Source organism: Oncorhynchus masou, chromosome 23 (genome assembly GCF_036934945.1).
Source record: "Oncorhynchus masou masou isolate Uvic2021 chromosome 23, UVic_Omas_1.1, whole genome shotgun sequence".
Taxonomy (NCBI): Eukaryota; Metazoa; Chordata; class Actinopteri; order Salmoniformes; family Salmonidae; genus Oncorhynchus; species Oncorhynchus masou.
This window is the reverse complement of record NC_088234.1, coordinates 39,667,456-39,687,492: the sequence shown is the minus strand read 5'-3', so window position 1 is coordinate 39,687,492 and position 20,037 is coordinate 39,667,456. Positions and strand designations below refer to the sequence as shown.

Sequence of the window (20,037 nt, the reverse complement as noted above, 5' to 3'; positions counted from 1 at the left end):
TGGTTGATTAGCTTTTTTCACCATCTTCCATTTGTCTATGTGTGTATTTCTGGGAAACGGTAAGGGGGATACCTAGTCAGTTGTACAACGGAATGCATTCAACCCCTCTGAATGTGCCTGAAGCTAGGTTTCCATCGAATTGGCGACAAATTTTCATTGCAATATTCTAAAATCTGCATAAAAACATAGTGCATACAGGTCGCAGTGGTGGGTAATATATGGGGCTTTGGTGACAAAACGGATGGCACTGTGATAGACTGCATCCAATTTGCTGACGAGAGTGTTTTGTAAATGACATCGCCAAAGTCAAGGATTGGCAGGATAGTCAGTTTTACGAGTGTATGTTTGGCAGCATGAGTGAAGGAGGCTTTATTGCAAAATAAGAAGCCGATTCTAGATTTAATTTTCGATGGGAGCTGCTTAATATGAGTCTGAAGGAGAGTTTACAGTCTAGCCAGACACCTAGGTATTTATAGTTGTTCACATATTCTAAGTCAGAACCATCCAGAGTCGTGATGCTAGTCGGGCGGGCGGGTGCGGGCAGCGATCGGTTGAAGAGCATGCATTTAGTTTTACTTTATATGGATTTTTATCATAACAAATGTACTCCTGTGGTGAAATGATGGTGAAATGATATGGCTGTCAAGATATGTTGCATGAATTCATGATGGAAATACAATGAAATCGAAATGATTTAATTATTACTCCCACAATTTGACATTTTCAACATATTGTATATTTTCCCCGTTCTGTGTTTGACAAGCAGTTCCCTTATTCCACCAATTGTCACTGTGCATATACATGGTCAAGGCTGTGCGTACATTTACGCACACTCTCAATCTAACATTGAAATTATCCCACGCATGGTTAACGCACAGATTTGTCCCTAGGCATGATTTATAAATGAGGCCCCTGGTTTGTTTCTTTCTCTCTCTCGCTCTCTCGCTCTTTCTTTATTTCTTTATACAGTAACTGTATATAGTACCAGTTGAAAGTTTGGACACACCTACTCATTTTTATAAATTATGTAAAACTATTTTCTACATTGTAGAATAATAGTGAAGACATCAAAACTATGAAATAACACATATGGAATCATGTAGGAACCAAAAAAGTGTTAAACAAAACAAAATATATTTTATATTTGAGATTCTTCAGAGTAGATCCATTGCCTTGATGACAGCATTGCACACGCTTGGCATTCTCTCAACCAGCTTCATGAGGTAGTCACCTGGAATCCATTTTAATTAACAGGTGTGCCTTGTTAAAAGTTCATGTGTGGAATGTATTTCCTTCTTAATGCATTTGAGACAATGAGTTGTGTTGTGACAAGGTAGGGGTGGTATACAGAAGATAGCTCTATTTGGTAAAAGACCAAGTCCATATTATGGCAAGAACTGCTAAAAAAATCAAAGATAAATGACAGTCCATCATTACTCTAAGACATGAAGGTCAGTCAATACAGAACATTACAAGAACTTTGAATGTTTCTTCAAGTGCAGTCACAAAAACCATCAAGCGCTATGATGAAACTGACTCCCATCAGGACCGCCACAGGAAAGGCAGACCCAGAGTTACCCCTGCTGCAGAGGATTTGTTCATTAGAGTTACCAGCTTCAGAAATGGCAGCGCAAATGAATCCTTCACAGAATTTAAATTAACAGTCACATCTCAACATCAACTGTTCAGAGAAGACTGTGTGAATCAGGCCTTCATGGTTGAATTGATGCAAAGAAACCACTACTAAAGGACACCAATAAGAAGAAGAGACTTGCTTGGGCCAAGAAACATGAGCAATAGACATTAGACTGGTGGAAATCTGTCCTTTTGTCTGATTCCAAATGGTCTTTGTCCAAATTTTAAAAAATTGGTTCTAACCGCAGTGTCTTTGTGAGATGCATAGTATGTAAACGGATGATCTCCGCATCTGTGGTTACGACCGTGATGCATGGAGGAGGAGGTGTGATGATGATGTGAGCTTATTGAGAGAATGCCAAGAGTGTGCAAAAGCTGTCATCAATGCAAACGGTGGCTACGTTGAAGAATGTCAAATTCAAATGGCACTTGCACATCTAAGCTATCTTTTTTTTGCAGCTGCATGGTAACAGTTGAATAAAATGAGAAAGAAGAAGAAACCCGCACACTGCTCTTGGTAGTAACACTGCTCTTTAATAATAAGCTTCAGATTCATTCCAAGATGGCGTAGCAGTCAGACGTATTTGCCCTTCGTCTTGTTGTGTCCCATGAATAGATATTTTTATATATTTTTCTTCACATATCGTTTTATATTTTTCTAAACCCTTACTTCAATATACTCTCCTGCAACCCGCCTCACCCAATATGGTGTGGACCTGCTTTTTCTCTAAAGTATTTTTCTTTGCCTTTATTACTGGAATCTCTCCAACATAAACCAGCCAGCTAACTAGCCAGCTAACGGTCATCAGCTAACCTCTAGCTCGGAAAGCTCTCGCCAGTTTGTACAACGCGATTCAAACAGAGCATACCGGACCTATTATTCTCTCCATATCCCCGGATTCCTATCGCAAGCTCTGAACCTTCTCACCTTTTGACCTTCGCAGCTAACGTGCCCTGAATGCTCGCTGTCTAGAGCACAATGGACTGTTGACTTACGAGGCCCATCAAATACATTCCGAAGCCACTAGCTGGCAGTCAGCTATCCTTTGCTAGCGGTCATCAGCTACCTTTATCCCAGACAACTCTCGCCAGTCTGTACAGAGCGACTCAAACCAGAGCTAGTCAGACTTATTCTTCTCCATATCTCCGGATTCCTACCGCAAGCTCTGAACCTATTTTTTTTTTGATAAAAAAAAAATCCACCTGCCATTATCACAGCTAACGATCCCTGAACGCACAGCCGCTAATCTGCGGCCTGCTAGCTATCTAAAGCTCATTGGACTGCTGGCTTAAGAGGCCCTTCGGATATATTTCTTCAGCCACTATACATATTTTGCCAATTGGCCTGGTTTACCACACGGAGCCCTGCTGATCCGTCCGCTGATGTAACTGCACGAGGCCACAACAGACTTTCCTCCGTCGCGTCATCCTCTAAGGCCATTCTGTTAGCCTGCTAGCCCCGTGCCGCTAGCTCAAGCCACGCACTGGACTTGTATGATCACCCGGCTACGCATGCCTTTCCCTAACGTCACCATGCCATGTCGATTGCTGTTCTGTTTTGTAACTATTGTTTTATTTCACTGTAGAGCCTCTAGCACTGCTCAACACGCCTCAGCTAACAATTTAGTTACACCTCCCACACACACAGTGACATCACCTGGTTTAAATGCTATTTCTAGAGACAATATCTCTTTCATGATCACTATATGCACAGGTTTACCCCCACTGTATTCACATCCTACTATTCCTTTGTCTGTACATTATGCCTTGAATATATTCTACCGTGCCCAGAAATCTGCTCCTTTTACTCTCTGTTTTCTGAACGTACTCGGCGTCCCGTTCTGTTAGCCTTTAGCCGTACCCTTATCCTACTCATCCTCTGTTCCTCTGGTGATGTAGAGGTTAATCCGGGCCCTGCAGTGTCTACCTCCAATCCCATCACCCAGGCACTCTCTTTTTTTTTACTTCTGCAACCGTAAAAGCCTTGGTTTCATGCATGTTAACATTAGAAGCCTCCTCCCTAAGTTTGTTTTATTCATTGCCCTAGCACACTCCACCAATCCGGATGTCCTAGCCATGTCTGAATCCTGGCTTAGGAAGACCACCAAAAACCTTGAAATTTCCATTCCTAACAATAACATTTTCTGACAAGATAGAACTGCCAAAGGTGGTGCTTGCCTACGGAGCTGTGAGGGGAACGGCACCGCAGTACCTCCAGGCTCTGATCAGGCCCTACACCCAAGCAAGGGCACTGCGTTCATCCACCTCTGGCCTGCTCGCCTCCCTACCATTGAGGAAGTACAGTTCCCGCTCAGCCCAGTCAAAACTGTTCGCTGCTCTGGCCCCCCAATGGTGGAACAAACTCCCTCACGACGCCAGGACAGCGGAGTCAATCACCACCTTCCGGAGACACCTGAAACCCCACCTCTTCAAGGAATACCTAGGATAGGATAAGTAATCCTTCTCACCACCCCCCCTTAATGATTTAGATGCACTATTGTAAAGTGGCTGTTCCACTGGATGTCAGAAGGTGAATTCACCAATTTGTAAGTCGCTCTGGATAAGAGCGTCTGCTAAATGACTTAAATGTAAATGTAAATGTGCGGTGTTGCAATTTACTGCAAAGATAACCTGCAGAGTTCTGTATTACTATCCAGGTCTGTACCCAAACAATTTGAGCTTCTACTTCTAAAAATTAACCTTTACAGAAACAAGTCTCTCACCGTTGCCGCTTGCTATAGACCACCCTCTGCCCCCAGCTGTGCCCTCGGCACCATATGTGATTTGATTTGCCCCCCCATCTATCTTCTGAGCTCGTGACCTAAACTGGGACATGCTTAACACCCCGGCCATCCTACAATCTAAGCTTGATGCCCTCAATCTCACACAACTTATTAATGAACCTACCAGATATAACCCAAATCCGTAAACACAGGCACCCTCATAGATATCATCCTAACTAACTCACCCTCTAAATACACCTCTGCTGTTTTCAACCAAGATCTCAGCGATCACTGCCTCATTGCCTGCATCCGTAATGGGTCTGCGAGCAAACGACCACCCCTCATCATTGTCAAACGCTCCCTAAAACACTTCTGCGAGCAGGCCTTTCGAATCGACCTGGCCGGGTTGTCCTGGAATGACATTGACCTCATCCCGACAGTAGAGGATGTCTGGTTATTCTTTAAAAGTGCCTTCCTCACCATCTTAAATAAGCATGCCCCATTCAAAACATGTAGAACCAGGAATAGATATAGCCCTTGGTTCACTCCAGACCTGTCTGCCCTTGACCAGCACAAAAACATCCTGTGGCGTTCTGCATTAGCATCGAATAGCCCCCGTGATATGCAACTTTTCAGGGAACTTAGGAACCAATATACACAGGCAGTTAGGAAAGCTAAGGCCAGCTTTTTTAAACAGAAATTTGCATCCTGCAGTACAAACTCAAAGTTCTGGGACACTGTAAAGTCCATGGAGAATAAGAGCACCTCCTCCCAGCTACCCACTGCTCTGAGGCTAGGAAACACTGTTACATATGACAAATCCACTATAATTGAGAATTTCAATAAGCATTTCTCTACGGCTGACCATGCTTTCCACCTGGCTACCCCTACCCCGGCCAACTGCCCGGCACCCTCCACAGCAACCCGCCCAAGCCCCCACCATTTCTCCTTCACCCATATCCAGATAGCTGATGTTCTGAAAGAGCTGCAAAATCTGGACCCCTACAGATCAGCCGGGCTAGACAATCTAAACCCTCTCTTTCTAAAATGATCTGCCAAAATTTTTGCAACCCCGGTTACTAGCCTGTTCAACCTCTCTTTCGTATCGTCTGAGATTCCCAAAGATTGGAAAGCTTCCGCAGTCATCCCCCTCTTCAAAGAGGGAGACACTCTAGACCCAAACTGCTACAGACCTATATCTATCCTACCCTGCATCTCTAAGGTCTAAGATTACTGACCATTTTCAATCACATCGTACCTTCATCGCTATGCAATCTGGTTTCCGAGCTGGTCATGGGTGCACTTCAGCCACGCTCAAGGTCCTTAACAATATCATAACCGCCATCGATAAGAGACATTACTGTGCAGCTGTATTCATCGACCTGGCCAAGGCTTTCGACTCTGTCAATCACCACATTCTTATTTACAGACTCAACAACCTTCGTTTCTCAAATGATTTCCTCACCTGGTTCACCAACTACTTCTCTGATAGAGCTCAGTGTGTCAAACCGGAGGGCCTGTTGTCCGGACCTCTGGCAGTCTCTATGGGTGTGCCACAGGGTTCAATTCTCAGGCCGACTCTCTTCTCTGTATACATCAATGATGTCGCTCTTGCTGATGGTGATTCTCTGATCCACCTCTACGCAGACGACACCATTCTGTATACTTCTGGCCCTTCTTTGGACACTGTGTTAACTAACCTCCAGACAAGCTTCAATGCAATACAACTCTCCTTCCGTGGCCTCCAACTGCTCTTAAATGCAAATAAAACTAAATGCATGCAATTCAACCGATCATTGCCCGCACCTGCCCGTCCATCCAGCATCACTACTCTGGACGGCTCTGACTTAGAATACGTGGATAAATACAAATACCTAGGTGTCTGGCTAGACTTAAACTCTCCTTCCAGACTCACATTGAAAGCATCTCCAATCAAAAACAACAATGTATTCCACAGCCTTTGTCAGAGCTTTTGTGAGTTTTTATATTATCACCACGCATACAAATGGAGTTGGTTTCAAGGGAAAACAAATAAGTGCTACCAAATAAAACTATGTGCGTTTCATAAACATTCAAATAAACTGTGTACATAAAACGTATTAAACACGTCTGTAAAACCACAATGAGGACATCGACCTACCAATTTTCAAAAATCTTTGGGTACAGTCAAGAAAAAAGTCAGAGTAATCTGAAATGGGGGCATAATTCATATTCACATTTACAGTGCCTTGCGAAAGTATTCGGCCCCCTTGAACTTTGCGACCTTTTGCCACATTTCAGGCTTCAATCATAAAGATATAAAACTGTATTTTTTTGTGAAGAATCAACAACAAGTGGGACACAATCATGAAGTGGAACGACATTTATTGGATATTTCAAACTTTTTTAACAAATCAAAAACTGAAAAATTGGACGTGCAAAATTATTCAGCCCCCTTAAGTTAATACTTTGTAGCGCCACCTTTTGCTGCGATTACAGCTGTAAGTCGCTTGGGGTATGTCTCTATCAGTTTTGCACATAGAGAGACTGACATTTTTTCCCATTCCTCCTTGCAAAACAGCTCGAGCTCAGTGAGGTTGGATGGAGAGCATTTGTGAACAGCAGTTTTCAGTTCTTTCCACAGATTCTCGATTGGATTCAGGTCTGGCCTTTGACTTGGCCATTCTAACACCTGGATATGTTTATTTTTGAACCATTCCATTGTAGATTTTGCTTTATATTTTGGATCATTGTCTTGTTGGAAGACAAATCTCCGTCCCAGTCTCAGGCCTTTTGCAGACTCCATCAGGTTTTCTTCCAGAATGGTCCTGTATTTGGCTCCATCCATCTTCCCATCAATTTTAACCATCTTCCCTGTCCCTGCTGAAGAAAGGCAGGCCCAAATCATGATGCTGCCACCACCATGTTTGACAGTGGGGATGGTGTGTTCAGTGTGATGAGCTGTGTTGCTTTTACGCCAAACATAACGTTTTGCATTGTTGCCAAAAAGTTAAATTTTGGTTTTATCTGACCAGAGCACCTTCTTCCACATGTTTGGTGTGTCTCCCAGGTGGCTCGTGGCAAACTTTAAACAACACTTTTTATGGATATCTTTAAGAAATGGCTTTCTTCTTGCCACTCTTCCATAAAGGCCAGATTTTTGCAATATACGACTGATTGTTGTCCTATGGACAGAGTCTCCCACCTCAGCTGTAGATCTCTGCAGTTCATCCAGAGTGATCATGGGCCTCTTGGCTGCATCTCTGATCAGTCTTCTCCTTGTATGAGCTGAAAGTTTAGAGGGACGGCCAGGTCTTGGTAGATTTGCAGTGGTCTGATACTCCTTCCATTTCAATATTATCGCTTGCACAGTGCTCCTTGGGATGTTTAAAGCTTGGGAAATCTTTTTGTATCCAAATCCGGCTTTAAACTTCTTCACAACAGTATCTCGGGCCTGCCTGGTGTGTTCCTTGTTCTTCATGATGCTCTCTGCGCTTTTAACGGACCTCTGAGACTATCACAGTGCAGGTGCATTTATACGGAGACTTGATTACACACAGGTGGATTGTATTTATCATCATTAGTCATTTAGGTCAACATTGGATCATTCAGAGATCCTCACTGAACTTCTGGAGAGAGTTTGCTGCACTGAAAGTAAAGGGGCTGAATAATTTTGCACGCCCAATTTTTCAGTTTTTGATTTGTTAAAAAAGTTTGAAATATCCAATAAATGTCGTTCCACTTCATGATTGTGTCCCACTTGTTGTTGATTCTTCACAAAAAAATACAGTTTTATATCTTTATGTTTGAAGCCTGAAATGTGGTAAAAGGTCGCAAAGTTCAAGGGGGCCGAATACTTTCGCAAGGCACTGTACAACATAACACACATAGGCATTTCATCATTAAGACCTTTAGGAAATAATGTCTGGAGGGTGAAAATCCCAAAACATTATCTTTTGCTTAGAGTATTTTTTATATCACCTCCCCTGTCTGATATCTTAACTTTCTCTATGCCACAAAATCTAAAGGTAGAAAGGTCATGTTTCAGGTCATTAAAATGTACTGAGACGGGATAATCCCTGTTGTTTCTCCTGATTGAAATTTTATGTTCACAAATTCTCTATTTGAGAGAATGTTGTGGAATTATTGTAATCAAAAGGAGACTTTTACATTTCTTCAAAACAAGTCAACTTTCTTGTTTGATTACTGTAGTAATGGCTCAGACTTTCCATGTTGGCGTTTTGGTGGCATTGTCTCTGTTTTTAACAAAGGGATTTTTAACTTCTCTATACTGCAGTGCAAAAGAGAGAAAGTTTGCTTATTTATTTTATCTTGTGTCCTTTACCATTTGTACATTGTTAAAACACTGTATATATATATAATATGACAATTGTTATGTCTTTATTGTTTTGAAACTTCTGTATGTGTGATGTTTACTGTTAATTTTTATTGTTTATTTCACTTTATATATTCACTTTATATATTATCTACCTTACTTGCTTTGGCAATGTTAACACGTTTCCCATGCCAATAAAGCCCTTGAATTGAATTGAAAGTTTTACGACCTGTCATTAAGTCATACAACCAGCCCAACTCCCCCTCTCCTGTGGGAGAGAGGGTGGTTTGCGCTATCTGTTGTCCTGTGATCCTCACCGAGAGAGTCATGACAACATCATCTTTTTCATACGTTTCCAGCAACTAGGCTAGCTCAGTACGGCTTGGTTTGGCATGGCTCGTTACTGCTCATTAGTGTAAAAAGCACCTCTTTGTCCCTTCTCTACCATGCAGATTCTCTGAGAGACAGTAAGACTTCTCTGGCCCCCAGTACCATGAGTCTGATGTTGGAGAGGGGCATTGGGTGCCAGACCACCCTGAGTGGAACAGAATTCCAACCAGCCGTGGAGGAGCTGGAGGAAGCACTGGCTCTGTCCAACCTGGCCACACCTAAACATGGCAAGAGACTCCACATCCCTGTGGTCCGGATCCTGGATGCTCAGGTAATGCTGGTATATTAATCCGTTTTTGTTATGGTGTTAAAGGCCCAATTCAGCCATTTTTATCTCAGTATAAAATAATTTATTGGTAACAATTAAGTAATAGTTTTTCATAAAAATTGTCATTTTTTAAATGTTTTTTAGCAAAACAATGTTTCTCAGGCAGTAATTTAGCTAGGACTGTCTGGGAGTGTTCTGAGTGGGGAGGGACCTAATAGGAGGGATATGTAATCAGAAAACTAGCTGGTATTGGAGAGAGAGATTTGGATCTTTTTTGTTATTGGTCTATTTACAGTGCCTTCAGAAAGTTTGATTTATTCCACATTTTGTTGTGTTATAGCCTGATTCTAAATGAATAAAAATAATGTTTACCCATCTACATACAATACCCTATAATGACAAAGTGAAAACATGTTTTTAGCAAATTTATTGAAAATGAAATACAGATATATGCTATATATACAAAGGTACACTACCGTTCAAAAGTTTATGGTCACTTGGAAATGTCCTTGTTTTTGAAAGAAAAGCACATTTTTTTGTCCATTAAAATAACAACAATTTGATCAGAAATACAGTGCAGACACTGTTAATGTTGTAAATGACTATTGAGCTGGAAACAGCTGATTTTTAATGGAATATCTATATAGGTGTACATTAGAATATCTACATAGGCATACAGGCGACTCTGGGATGCTGGCTTTCTAGGCAGAGTTGCAAAGAAAAAGCCATATCTCTGTCCAGTGTCTGTGTAATTTTGCCAGTCTGAGATATGGCTTTATCTTTGCAACTCTGCCTTGAACGTCAGAGTCGCCTCTTCACTGTTGACATTGAGACTGGTGTTTTCCGGGTACAATTTAATGAAGCTGCCAGTTGAGGACTTGTGAGTCGTCTGTTTCTCAAACCAGACACTCTAATGTACTTGTCCTCTTGCTCAGTTGTGCACCGGGGCATCCCACTCCTCTTTCTATTCTGGTTAGACCAGTTTGCACTATTTTGTGTCGGGAGTAGTACACAGCTTTGTACGAGCTCTTCAGTTTCTTGGCAACTTCTCGTATGGAATAGCCTTCATTTCTCAGAACAAGAATAGACTGAGTTTCAGAAGAAAGTTATTTGTTTCTGGCCATTTTGAGCCTGTAAACAAACCCACAAATGCTGATGTGCCAGATACTCAACTAGTCTAAATGTAAGGTTCTGCTTTTCTTTTCTTAGTCAACCTTGTGTTCTTTTTCTTTGTGTTCTTTGTAGCCCTGTCTTTCATTTTTGTTCATTGATTTGACCTGTGTTCGTTTCTCACCTGGTCTCATCAACTCCCTATTTAGTTCAGTTCTGCCTGTTTGAATGGTTGTGAGGCATTGTTTGTTTTTGCCTACCTGTGTTTGACTATTGCCAGCGACCACGATTCCTACCATCTGCGAAGGCTTAATAAACATCTGCTGCGCTCTGTGTGTGAACCTACACCTTTTTCTCCCTGAGTATTCATTACGGAATACCTTACCTAAAAACGGAATGGGATTCAGCAGAGCTACAGTGGCGCCTAACCCAGCAAGAAGAGCTTATGGAGGAAATTTTCCATCTTCTCCGCCAGCCTATCCCTACTCCTCCGACGCCAGATATCGTAACCCATAGCCCTCCTTCGTTGATACCCTTGCCTGGAAATTATGACGGTTCGCCTGGGAAATGTCAGGGATTTCTGATGCAATGCAGCAAATACATTGAGCACAACCCCACTAACTTCGCCATACCAGGGGCACCTGCTCCTGCTGACTCCATATTTGGGTGTGGTATTCTGTAAAGGGTGCGTAACTGGTGGCAGGGAAGTCAGACGCAGGAGAGCAGAACTAGGTAATAGCCGGAGCAGTTTAATTCCAAAACCAACGGCATCAAGAAAATAACAACTTGGGTACAAAACCCGATGCGCACCAGTCAACATGTACACAAGCACTTACAAACAAACAATACCAAAAAAAGACATGGGGGGAACAGAGTGTTAAATACACAACACATAATGAGGGAATGAACACCAGGTGTGTGGGAAAACAAGACAAAACAAATGAGAAATGGAACGGCGATGACTAGAAGATCGGTGACGTCGATCGCCGAACACCGCCCAAACAAGGAGAGGAACTGACCTCTGCAGAAGTCATGACATTCTCTGTTAAAACTGGTCCCCTACAGCCCTCTTCATCCTCCAGTCTCTACCCGCAGTGCTCCCCCACCGTTGGGCGTCGAAGGGGAACTTACCTATGCCATACGGGCCATCCTTGATTCCAAATGCCTGAGGTCACATCCAGTCCACTCCCTAGTGGACTGGGAAGGCTATGGGCCTGACGACCGGTCCTGGGTCCTTGACCAAGACATCCTCGACCCAAATATGATTCAGGCATTTCACCATGATTGTCCCGCTCCCCGACCTCGGGGTCAACCCCTGAAAAGACCCATTGGACATCAGACTCGAAGCAGAACGTCGGGTCAGTCCATGATCTTGCCAAACCAGCCTGCCGGAACTCGCCCCCGAGGTAGGCATCCTCCTCTGCTCCCCCGCCTGCTCCATCCTCCTGTGCCGTTGGGTCGTCAGGAGTCTCCCTTGTAGCCCTGTTTCTTTGTGTTCTGGAACGTAGCTCTGTCTTTCATTTTTGTTCATTGTTTTCACCTGTGTAAAGATTTAAATAAAGGTTTAAAAAAATCGGCCAAATCGGTGTCCAAAAATACAGATTTCCGATTGTTATGAAAACTTGAAATCGGTCCTAATTAATCGGCCATTCCGATTAATCGGTCGACCTCTAGTCAATACCAAATTCCAAATTGCCTCTAGAAGCAACATCAGCACAAGAACGTAATGAAATGGGTTTCCATGGTCGAGTAGCCGCAAACAAGCCTAAGATCACAATGCCAAGCATCAGCTGGAGTGGTGTAAAGCTTGGCGTAATTGGACTCTGGAGTAGTGGAAATGCGTTCTCTGGAGCGATGAATCATGCTTCACCATCTGGTTGTCCAATGGACAAATCTGTGTTTAGCAGATGCCAGAAGAAAGCTACCTGCCCAAATGCGTAGTGCCAACTGTAAAGCTTGGTGTAGGAGGAATAATTGTCTGGGATTTAGTTCCGGTGAAGTGAAATCTTAACGCTATTGCATACAATTACATTCTAAATGGTTCTAGGCTTCCAACTTGGTGGCAACAGTTTAGGGAAGGCCCTTTATGGTTTCTGTTAGACAATGCCCAAGTGCACAAAGCGAGGTCCATACAGAAATTGTTTGTCAAGATCGGTGTGGAAGAACTTGATTGGCCTGCACAGAGCCCTGAACGCAACTATATCGAACACCTTTGGGATGAATTGGAATGCCAACTGGGAGCCAGGCCTAATCATTTCTCGACCTCACTAATGCTCTTGTGGCTGCTCTCGCAGCAATTTCCAACTTCTAGTGGAAAGCCTCCCCAGAAGAATAGCAGAGAAGAGGGACCAACTCCATATTAATGCCCATGATTTTGGAAGGAGATGTTCAAACAAGCAGGTGTCCACATACTTTTGGTCATGTAGTGTATCTTATTTACATAAGTATTCACACCCCTGAGTCAATACGTGTCAGAATCACCTTTGGCAGCGATGACAGCTGTGAGTCTTTCTGGGTAAGTCTTTAAGAGCTTTGTTATTTTTCAAATTCTTCAAGCTCTGTCAAGTTGGTTGTTGATCATTGCTAGCCAGCCACTTTCAAGTCTTGCCATAGATTTTCTAGCTAATGAATCTGAATAAATTAATCTAAAATGGAATAAATAGTTTTTCCCTCTCATCAATCTACACACAATACTCCATAATGTCAAAGCAAAAACAGGTTTTTAGAAACGTTTGCAAATGTATTAAAAATTAAAACTGATAAGTATTCAGACCCTTTACTCAGTTCTTTGTTGAAGCATCTTTGGCAGCAATTACAGACTCGAGTCTTCTTGGGTATGACGCTACAAACTTGGCACACATGTATTTGGGGAGTTTCTCCCATTCTTCTCTGCAGATCCTCTCAAGCTCTGTCAGGTTTGATGGGGTGCGTTGCTACAAAGCTATTTTCAGATCTCCAGAGATGTTAGATCGGGTTAAAGTCCGGGCTCTTGCTGGTCCAGTCTAGGACATTCGGAAACTTGTCCCAAAGCCACTCCAGTGTTGTCTTGGCTGTGTGCTTAGGGTCGTTGTCCTGTTGAAAAGTGAACCTTCGCCCCAGTCTGAGGTCCTAACCTGCTCCCGAGCGCTTTTCATCAAGGCTCGCTCGGTACCTTTCTCTGTTCATCTTTCCCCTAGATCATGACTAGTCTCCCAGTCCCTGCCGCTGGAAAACATCCCCACAGCATGATGTTGCCACCACATTGCTTCAGCGTAGGGATGGTGCCAGATGTCCTGCAGACGTGACACTTGGCATTCAGGTCAAATAGTTCAATCTTGGTTTCATCAGCCCAGAAAATCTTGTCTGAGTCCCTTAGGCACCTTTTGGCAAACTCCAAGCGGTCTGTCATGGGCCTCTTTCTGAGGAGTGGCTTCCTTATGGTCACTCTACCATGCAGAGATGGCTGTCCTTCTAGAATGTCCCATCTCCACAGAGGAACTCTGGAGCTCTGTCAGAGTGACCATCAGGTTCTTGGTTACCTCCCGAGGCCATTCTCCCATGATTGTGTAGTTTGGCCGGGCTGCAAGCTCTAGGAAGAGTCTTGGTGGTTCTAAACTTCTTCCATTTAAGAATGGTGGCCACTGTGTTCTTGGGGATCTTCAATGCTGCAGAAATGTTCTCATACCCTTTCCCAGATCTGCGCCTCGATACAGTCCTTCAACCTCATAGCTTGGTTTCAGCTCTGAAGTACACTGGCCTCTGTGTTCTCAGTTCTTAACCTTCTAACAGTATTAAGCATGTGTTTGTAGGACTTATAGTTTTGACACTGAAATGTACTTAATGAGGGTAGTATACAATGTTATGCGTTGTTTAGAAAATGCCACCAGAGGGCGTCAGTGTTTGATGTTAAAGAGTCTGTGCACACTTTAATGGCATTTGACATGGTTATGATGCCAATCATTTCATTTAACTGTAATATTGTGACGCAGAGGTTGGTAAATTACACAACACCTGTTATAGCACCTGGTATGTAGACTCTTACGTAGCATGTAACATCATATTTGTCATGCAGACTGTGTAATAGCAGTAGTTATTAACATTTGACATTCAATCATATGACAACAGGATGAACAGTCATCTAGAACACCCATTATGACTAGTTTTATATCATCTTATGCTGTTACTCATAACAATTCAAAACTGCTTATGACAAATGATATAATGTGTTATGCAGCTGTTATAAAGGCTTTATGCCTGGTTCCTCTAGGTTTCTTCCTAGGTTCTGGCCTTTCTATGGAGTTTTTCCTAGCCACTGTGCTTCTACATCTGCATTGCTTGCTGTTTGGGGTTTTGGCTGGGTTTCTGTACAGCACTTTGTGACATCGGCTGATGTAAAAAGGGCTTTATAGATACATTTGATTGATTGATATGCATTCATAAGGACATCTAAAGTAAAGTGTTACAAAGTTCATCATACTGACCAGGCAGTGTGCCATGGAACAGTTCTGTCGGCTGCCAAACTGCGTAGGATCTAGTTTCGGTGTGATGTCCCTCAGGATCCAGTGTGCAGAAAACTGTTCACAGTTCAGATGTTAATGAGATCGGCCTCAGTTCAATGTTTTGTGGGGTAGATTTGGGTATGGGGACAACAGTAGTCTCTTTCCATTGTCCAGGGATGATAACTTATGGACCTGTTGATGATGTCACAGAGAGGAATGCTGATCTCGCATGCAAACTCCTTCAATATTCTTGGAGGAATCATGTCTAGGCCAGGGGATTTATGACAGTTGATGGAGGCCAGTCTACTATACAGATCCCCCAATGAAATGGTGGGCAGTGAGTGGGCTGGCAGGAAAGGAGATAGAGCTGAATGTTTGAGGAGTGGAAATGACTCGGACATCTTGACACACTTTGTGTTGATGGCGATTGCGATGTGCTGACGATGGATTCCAGGAAAGTTCTTTTAAAGTTCTTCCGGTCAGCTTATTTTGCTGTGTTGCACATGGATTTTACTCTATTTTCAAAAAAATGTTGTTTTTTTGGCCAAAAGTTTTGAGAATGACACAAATATTAATTTCAACAAAGTTTGCTGCTTCAGTGTCTTTTGATATTTTTGTCAGATGTTACTATGGAATACTGAAGTATAATTACAAACATTTTATAAGTGTCAAGGCTTTTATTGACAATTACATGAAGTTTGATGCATAGAGTCAATATTTGCAGTGTTGACCCTTCTTTTTCAAGACTGTTAGGTATTTTATGAATAATGACTAAATATCTACATTTAAATAGAACTATAATTAATTAAACTCTACCCTGTTTTACAATATCTGATTCATAATGTTAGTTCCAAGGAAAGAGGTTATGTAGCATGGATAAAGGGTAATTGGAAATGATAACCATTGTGTAGGAAGGAGTGTGTGTGTGTCTTAAGTAAGCAAAGAGAGTCATTAACCTATGTTTGAACCGACTCAACTATAACTCTGTGGCGATCAAATAAGACAGCGAGAGCATCTCCAGGTTTTCCGTATCTGGAACTGTCTGCTAAGTAGTGATAAATTATGGTGAGACTTCAGGAGTTAATCCATATATAGTGTGTGTCATGAGTATGCGCTAGTAGGTTGGAATTAACTTTTGAACCTGCTTTGTCCTGGTCGAGAGGAGGAGATACATTTTAAAACCGATGACGTCATATGTGATATATAAGCTGTTGTACATGGTTCTATGGGCAAGCCGCTCCTAGAATAAATGCTATTGACAAATTTTTTGAAAGACTGGTCTCTGTCTATTTTATGCAAATAAGGATCTTACAAATTCTTAGAAACAGACAGAGTGATTTTAATTGAATTGGTTAAGAACACATATAGGAATTGTAAAATTCCCATGACAAAGACCTCTGCAATCCTCCCTGGCATGCTGTCAATTAACTTCTGGGCCACATCCTGACTGATGGCAGCCCATTCTTGCATAATCATTGCTTGAAGTTTGTCAGAATTTGTTGGTTTTTGTTTGTCCACCCGCCTCTTCAGGATTGACCACAAGTTCTCAATGGGATTAAGGTCTGGGGAGTTTCCTGGCCATGGAGCCAAAATATCTATGTTTTGTTCCCCGAGACACTTAGTTATCACTTTTGCCTTATGGCAAGGTGCTCCATCATGCTGGAAAAGGCATTGTTCGTCACTAAACTGTTCCTGGATTGTTGGGAGAAGTTGCTCTCGGATGATGTGTTGGTACCATTCTTTATTCATGGCTGTGTTCTTAGGCAAAATTGTGAGTGAGCCCACTCCCTTGGCTGAGAAGCAACCCCACACATGAATGGTCTCAGGATGCTTTACTGTTGGCATGACACAGGACTGATGGTAGCGCTCACCTTGTCTTCTCCGGACAAGCTTTTTTTCCGGATGCCCCAAACAATTGGAAAGGGGATTCATCAGACAAAATAACTTTACCCCAGTCCTCAGCAGTCCAATCCCTGTAACTTTTGCAGAATATCAGTCTGTCCCTAATGTTTTTTTCTGGGGAGAAGTGGCTTATTTGCAGGCCCTTCTTGACACCAGGTCATCCTCCAAAAGTCTTCACCTCACTGTGCGTGCAGATGCACTCACACCTGCCTGCTGCCATTCCTTGACACACTGAACTCTGTCTGCAAAGTAGTTGGTGAACCAGGCAAGGCAGTCATTAGAAAAACCGATAAGAATATGGTGATTGACAGAGTCGAAAGCCTTGGCCAGGTCGATGAAGACGGCTGCACAGTACTGTCTTTTCTCGATGGCGGTTATGATATTGTTTAGTACCTTGAGCGTGGCTGAGGTGCATCCGTGACCGGCTCGGAAACCAGGTTGCACAGCGGAGAAGGTACGGTGGGATTCGAGATGGTCAGTGATCTGTTTGTTGACTTGGCTTTTGAAGACCTTAGATATGCAGGGCAGGATGATATACAGTGGTGCAAAAAAGTATTTAGTCAGCCACCAATTGTGCAAGTTCTCCCACTTAAAAAGATGAGAAGCCTGTAATTTTCATCATAGGTACACTTCAACTATGATAGACAAAATGAAGGAAAAAAATCCAGAAAATCACATTGTAGGATTTTGTATGAATTTATTTGCAAATTATGGTGGAAAATAGTATTTGATCAATAACAAAAGTTTATCTCAATACTTTGTTATATACCCTTTGTTGGCAATGACAGAGGTCAAACGTTTTCTGTAAGACTTATTTCTGGAGAGATTCATTTTTAAAATTAGAAGTTCGAACTGTTTGGGTATGGACCTGGAAAGTATGACATTACTTTGCAGGCTATCTCTGCAGTAGACTGCAACTCCTCCCCCTTTGGCAGTTCTCTCTTGACGGAAAATGTTATAGTTGGGTATGGAAATCTCAGAATTTTTGGTGGCCTTCCTAAGCAAGGATTCAGACACAGCAAGGACATCAGGGAATACGGTAGCAACGGAGTGCGAGTGCAATATCAAATGTAATATTTGATGCTTTCTCCACACTCTCGTCCCACAAGAACGTTCTCAATAGAACACTCGTGGAGAACAAACTCTGAGCATGAAAGTGTAGAAGCACGGTTGTATGAGAAACTCCCTTAGTACACACGGCCGGTATAGTGAAACTGCGAATGGCTCATTAAGTCCATGATATAGCTATAGCATAGCAGCTGTCGAAAGCTGTGTATGCTGGAAACCCTTGGGTGAAGAGGTCAAGTGAAGGGTTGTGTTGTTCATATGAATTTTGTGTGTTTTAACGCTATTGACAACCTTAACAGAATGGTTGTGTGGTATAGGATGTGATTATTTATTTTTGTCCCTGAGGGGAAATTCTTGGAAAATGCTTGTTCAAGAGACTTAATGGGATAACAGGTTAGCCGGTCATGTTCGTGGCTAATGGATAACTGGATTAAGGCTGGAGTTCAGGAAATTTGGAATACGTTTATTTGTACAACGTTATTGTAAACGAGCTGTAGAATTCACAATGTGATAGCATTCTTGGCATTCGTTCATATTCTCTCTCTTTCTCTCACACACCCCCCTACCCCTTATCACCTCCCCTATCTCTCTCTCTGTCCCTCTCACTGTCTCCCCATTATCCCCTCCTGTCTTCCTATTTCTCTCCCTCCCTCCCCCTCCAGGAGGTGTGTTCCAGGTCTCCCTCTCTCTGCAGTCTGAGAGCCAGGGAACAGCTTGTGGTGGAGCTGAAGAAGGCCAACGGCAGCCTGGGTATAAGTGTAGCTGTGAGTAAATCTATATATGTTACAGTAGTGCTTCCCAACTCCACACCTTGGCCATGCCATAGAAACAATAACTAGAACGTGTACCCATGAGTGTTCCAGTCAAATTGCTTTGTCGCTTCTAGTAATTATATTCCTCATTTCCACCTATAATACTACTACTGTCTCAGTCACACCAATCTACAGAACACATTCTTCTATAGGGTGGAGGTTAGGGGTCAGGCTAGGGTTTAGGTTTAGGGGTCATGATCAAAACAATCCCTAGGTGCCTTTGCCTAGCCCCTACTCGCAGTCCCCTATACTTAATGCAGTATGTTATATGTTCTCTATAGGGGAGTCAACACCCGTGTTAGTTTTAGAGGCAGTAGCCTGAGGCTAGGGCCAGGGGTAGAAGCTATGATATAATATATACAGTACAGTATGGGATACAGTATGTGTTGTGCCCTACAGGGTGGAATGAACACCTGTGTTCGTTACGAGGGGATATACATCAAGAGTCTGGTGCCAGGGGCCGCTGCTGAGCAGGACGGGCGCATTCAGATAGGTAACCAAACATCACTCCTCAACCAAGACCTGACTAGCTTCACACATTCAAATAGGTAACCAGACATCACTAATCAACCAATACCTGACTAGCTTCACACATTCAGATCGGTAACCAAACATCACTCCTCAACCAATACCTGACTAGCTTCACACATTCAAATAGGTAACCAAACATCACTACTCAACCAATACCAGACTAGCTTCACACATTCAAATAGGTAACCAAACATCACTACTCATCCAATACCAGACTAGCTTCACACATTCAAATAGGTAACCAGACATCACTAATCAACCAATACCAGACTAGCTTCACACATTCAAATAGGTAACCAGACATCACTAATCAACCAATACCAGACTAGATTCACACATTCAAATAGGTAACCAGACATCACTAATCAACCAATACCAGACTAGCTTCACACATTCAAATAGGTAACCAGACATCACTAATCAACCAATACCAGACTAGCTTCACACATTCAAACAGGTAACCAGACATCACTAATCAATCATGCGCGTATGTATGACAGGTGACCGACTGCTGGAAGTTGATGGGTCCAACCTACGAGGTGTAACACACAAACAGGCCGTGGAGTGCCTGAAGAAGACTGGAGAGGTACGATGCACGCACACACTCCATCTTTCTCTCGCTCTTTAGTCTCGCCTCTCTTTCCTTCTCTCTCCTTCTCTCTTGACAGTGGCAGGGCAAACCATATGTTTACAGCTGTTGTTATTTTAGCCCTTGCTAATGAGCTTTAGCCTCAGCCTTTAGGCTTGCTGACGTTCGCATGCTCTACACTGACACCTGGGCCACATCTCTAACATTGTGTTGACA

The 20,037-nt window shown here is 42.8% G+C and overlaps 1 protein-coding gene across 1 annotated transcript in view; it reads left to right on the top strand.

Annotated features, from left to right (window-relative positions):
• The window catches only part of LOC135510100 (tyrosine-protein phosphatase non-receptor type 13-like), a 96,010-nt gene that overhangs the window by 45,639 nt on the left and 30,334 nt on the right, over positions 1-20,037 (top strand). Inside the window, 4 exon segments of the mRNA XM_064930888.1 lie at positions 9,088-9,334; positions 18,552-18,653; positions 19,101-19,194; positions 19,733-19,818. Of these exon segments, the coding sequence (XP_064786960.1) occupies positions 9,088-9,334; positions 18,552-18,653; positions 19,101-19,194; positions 19,733-19,818 (529 nt within the window).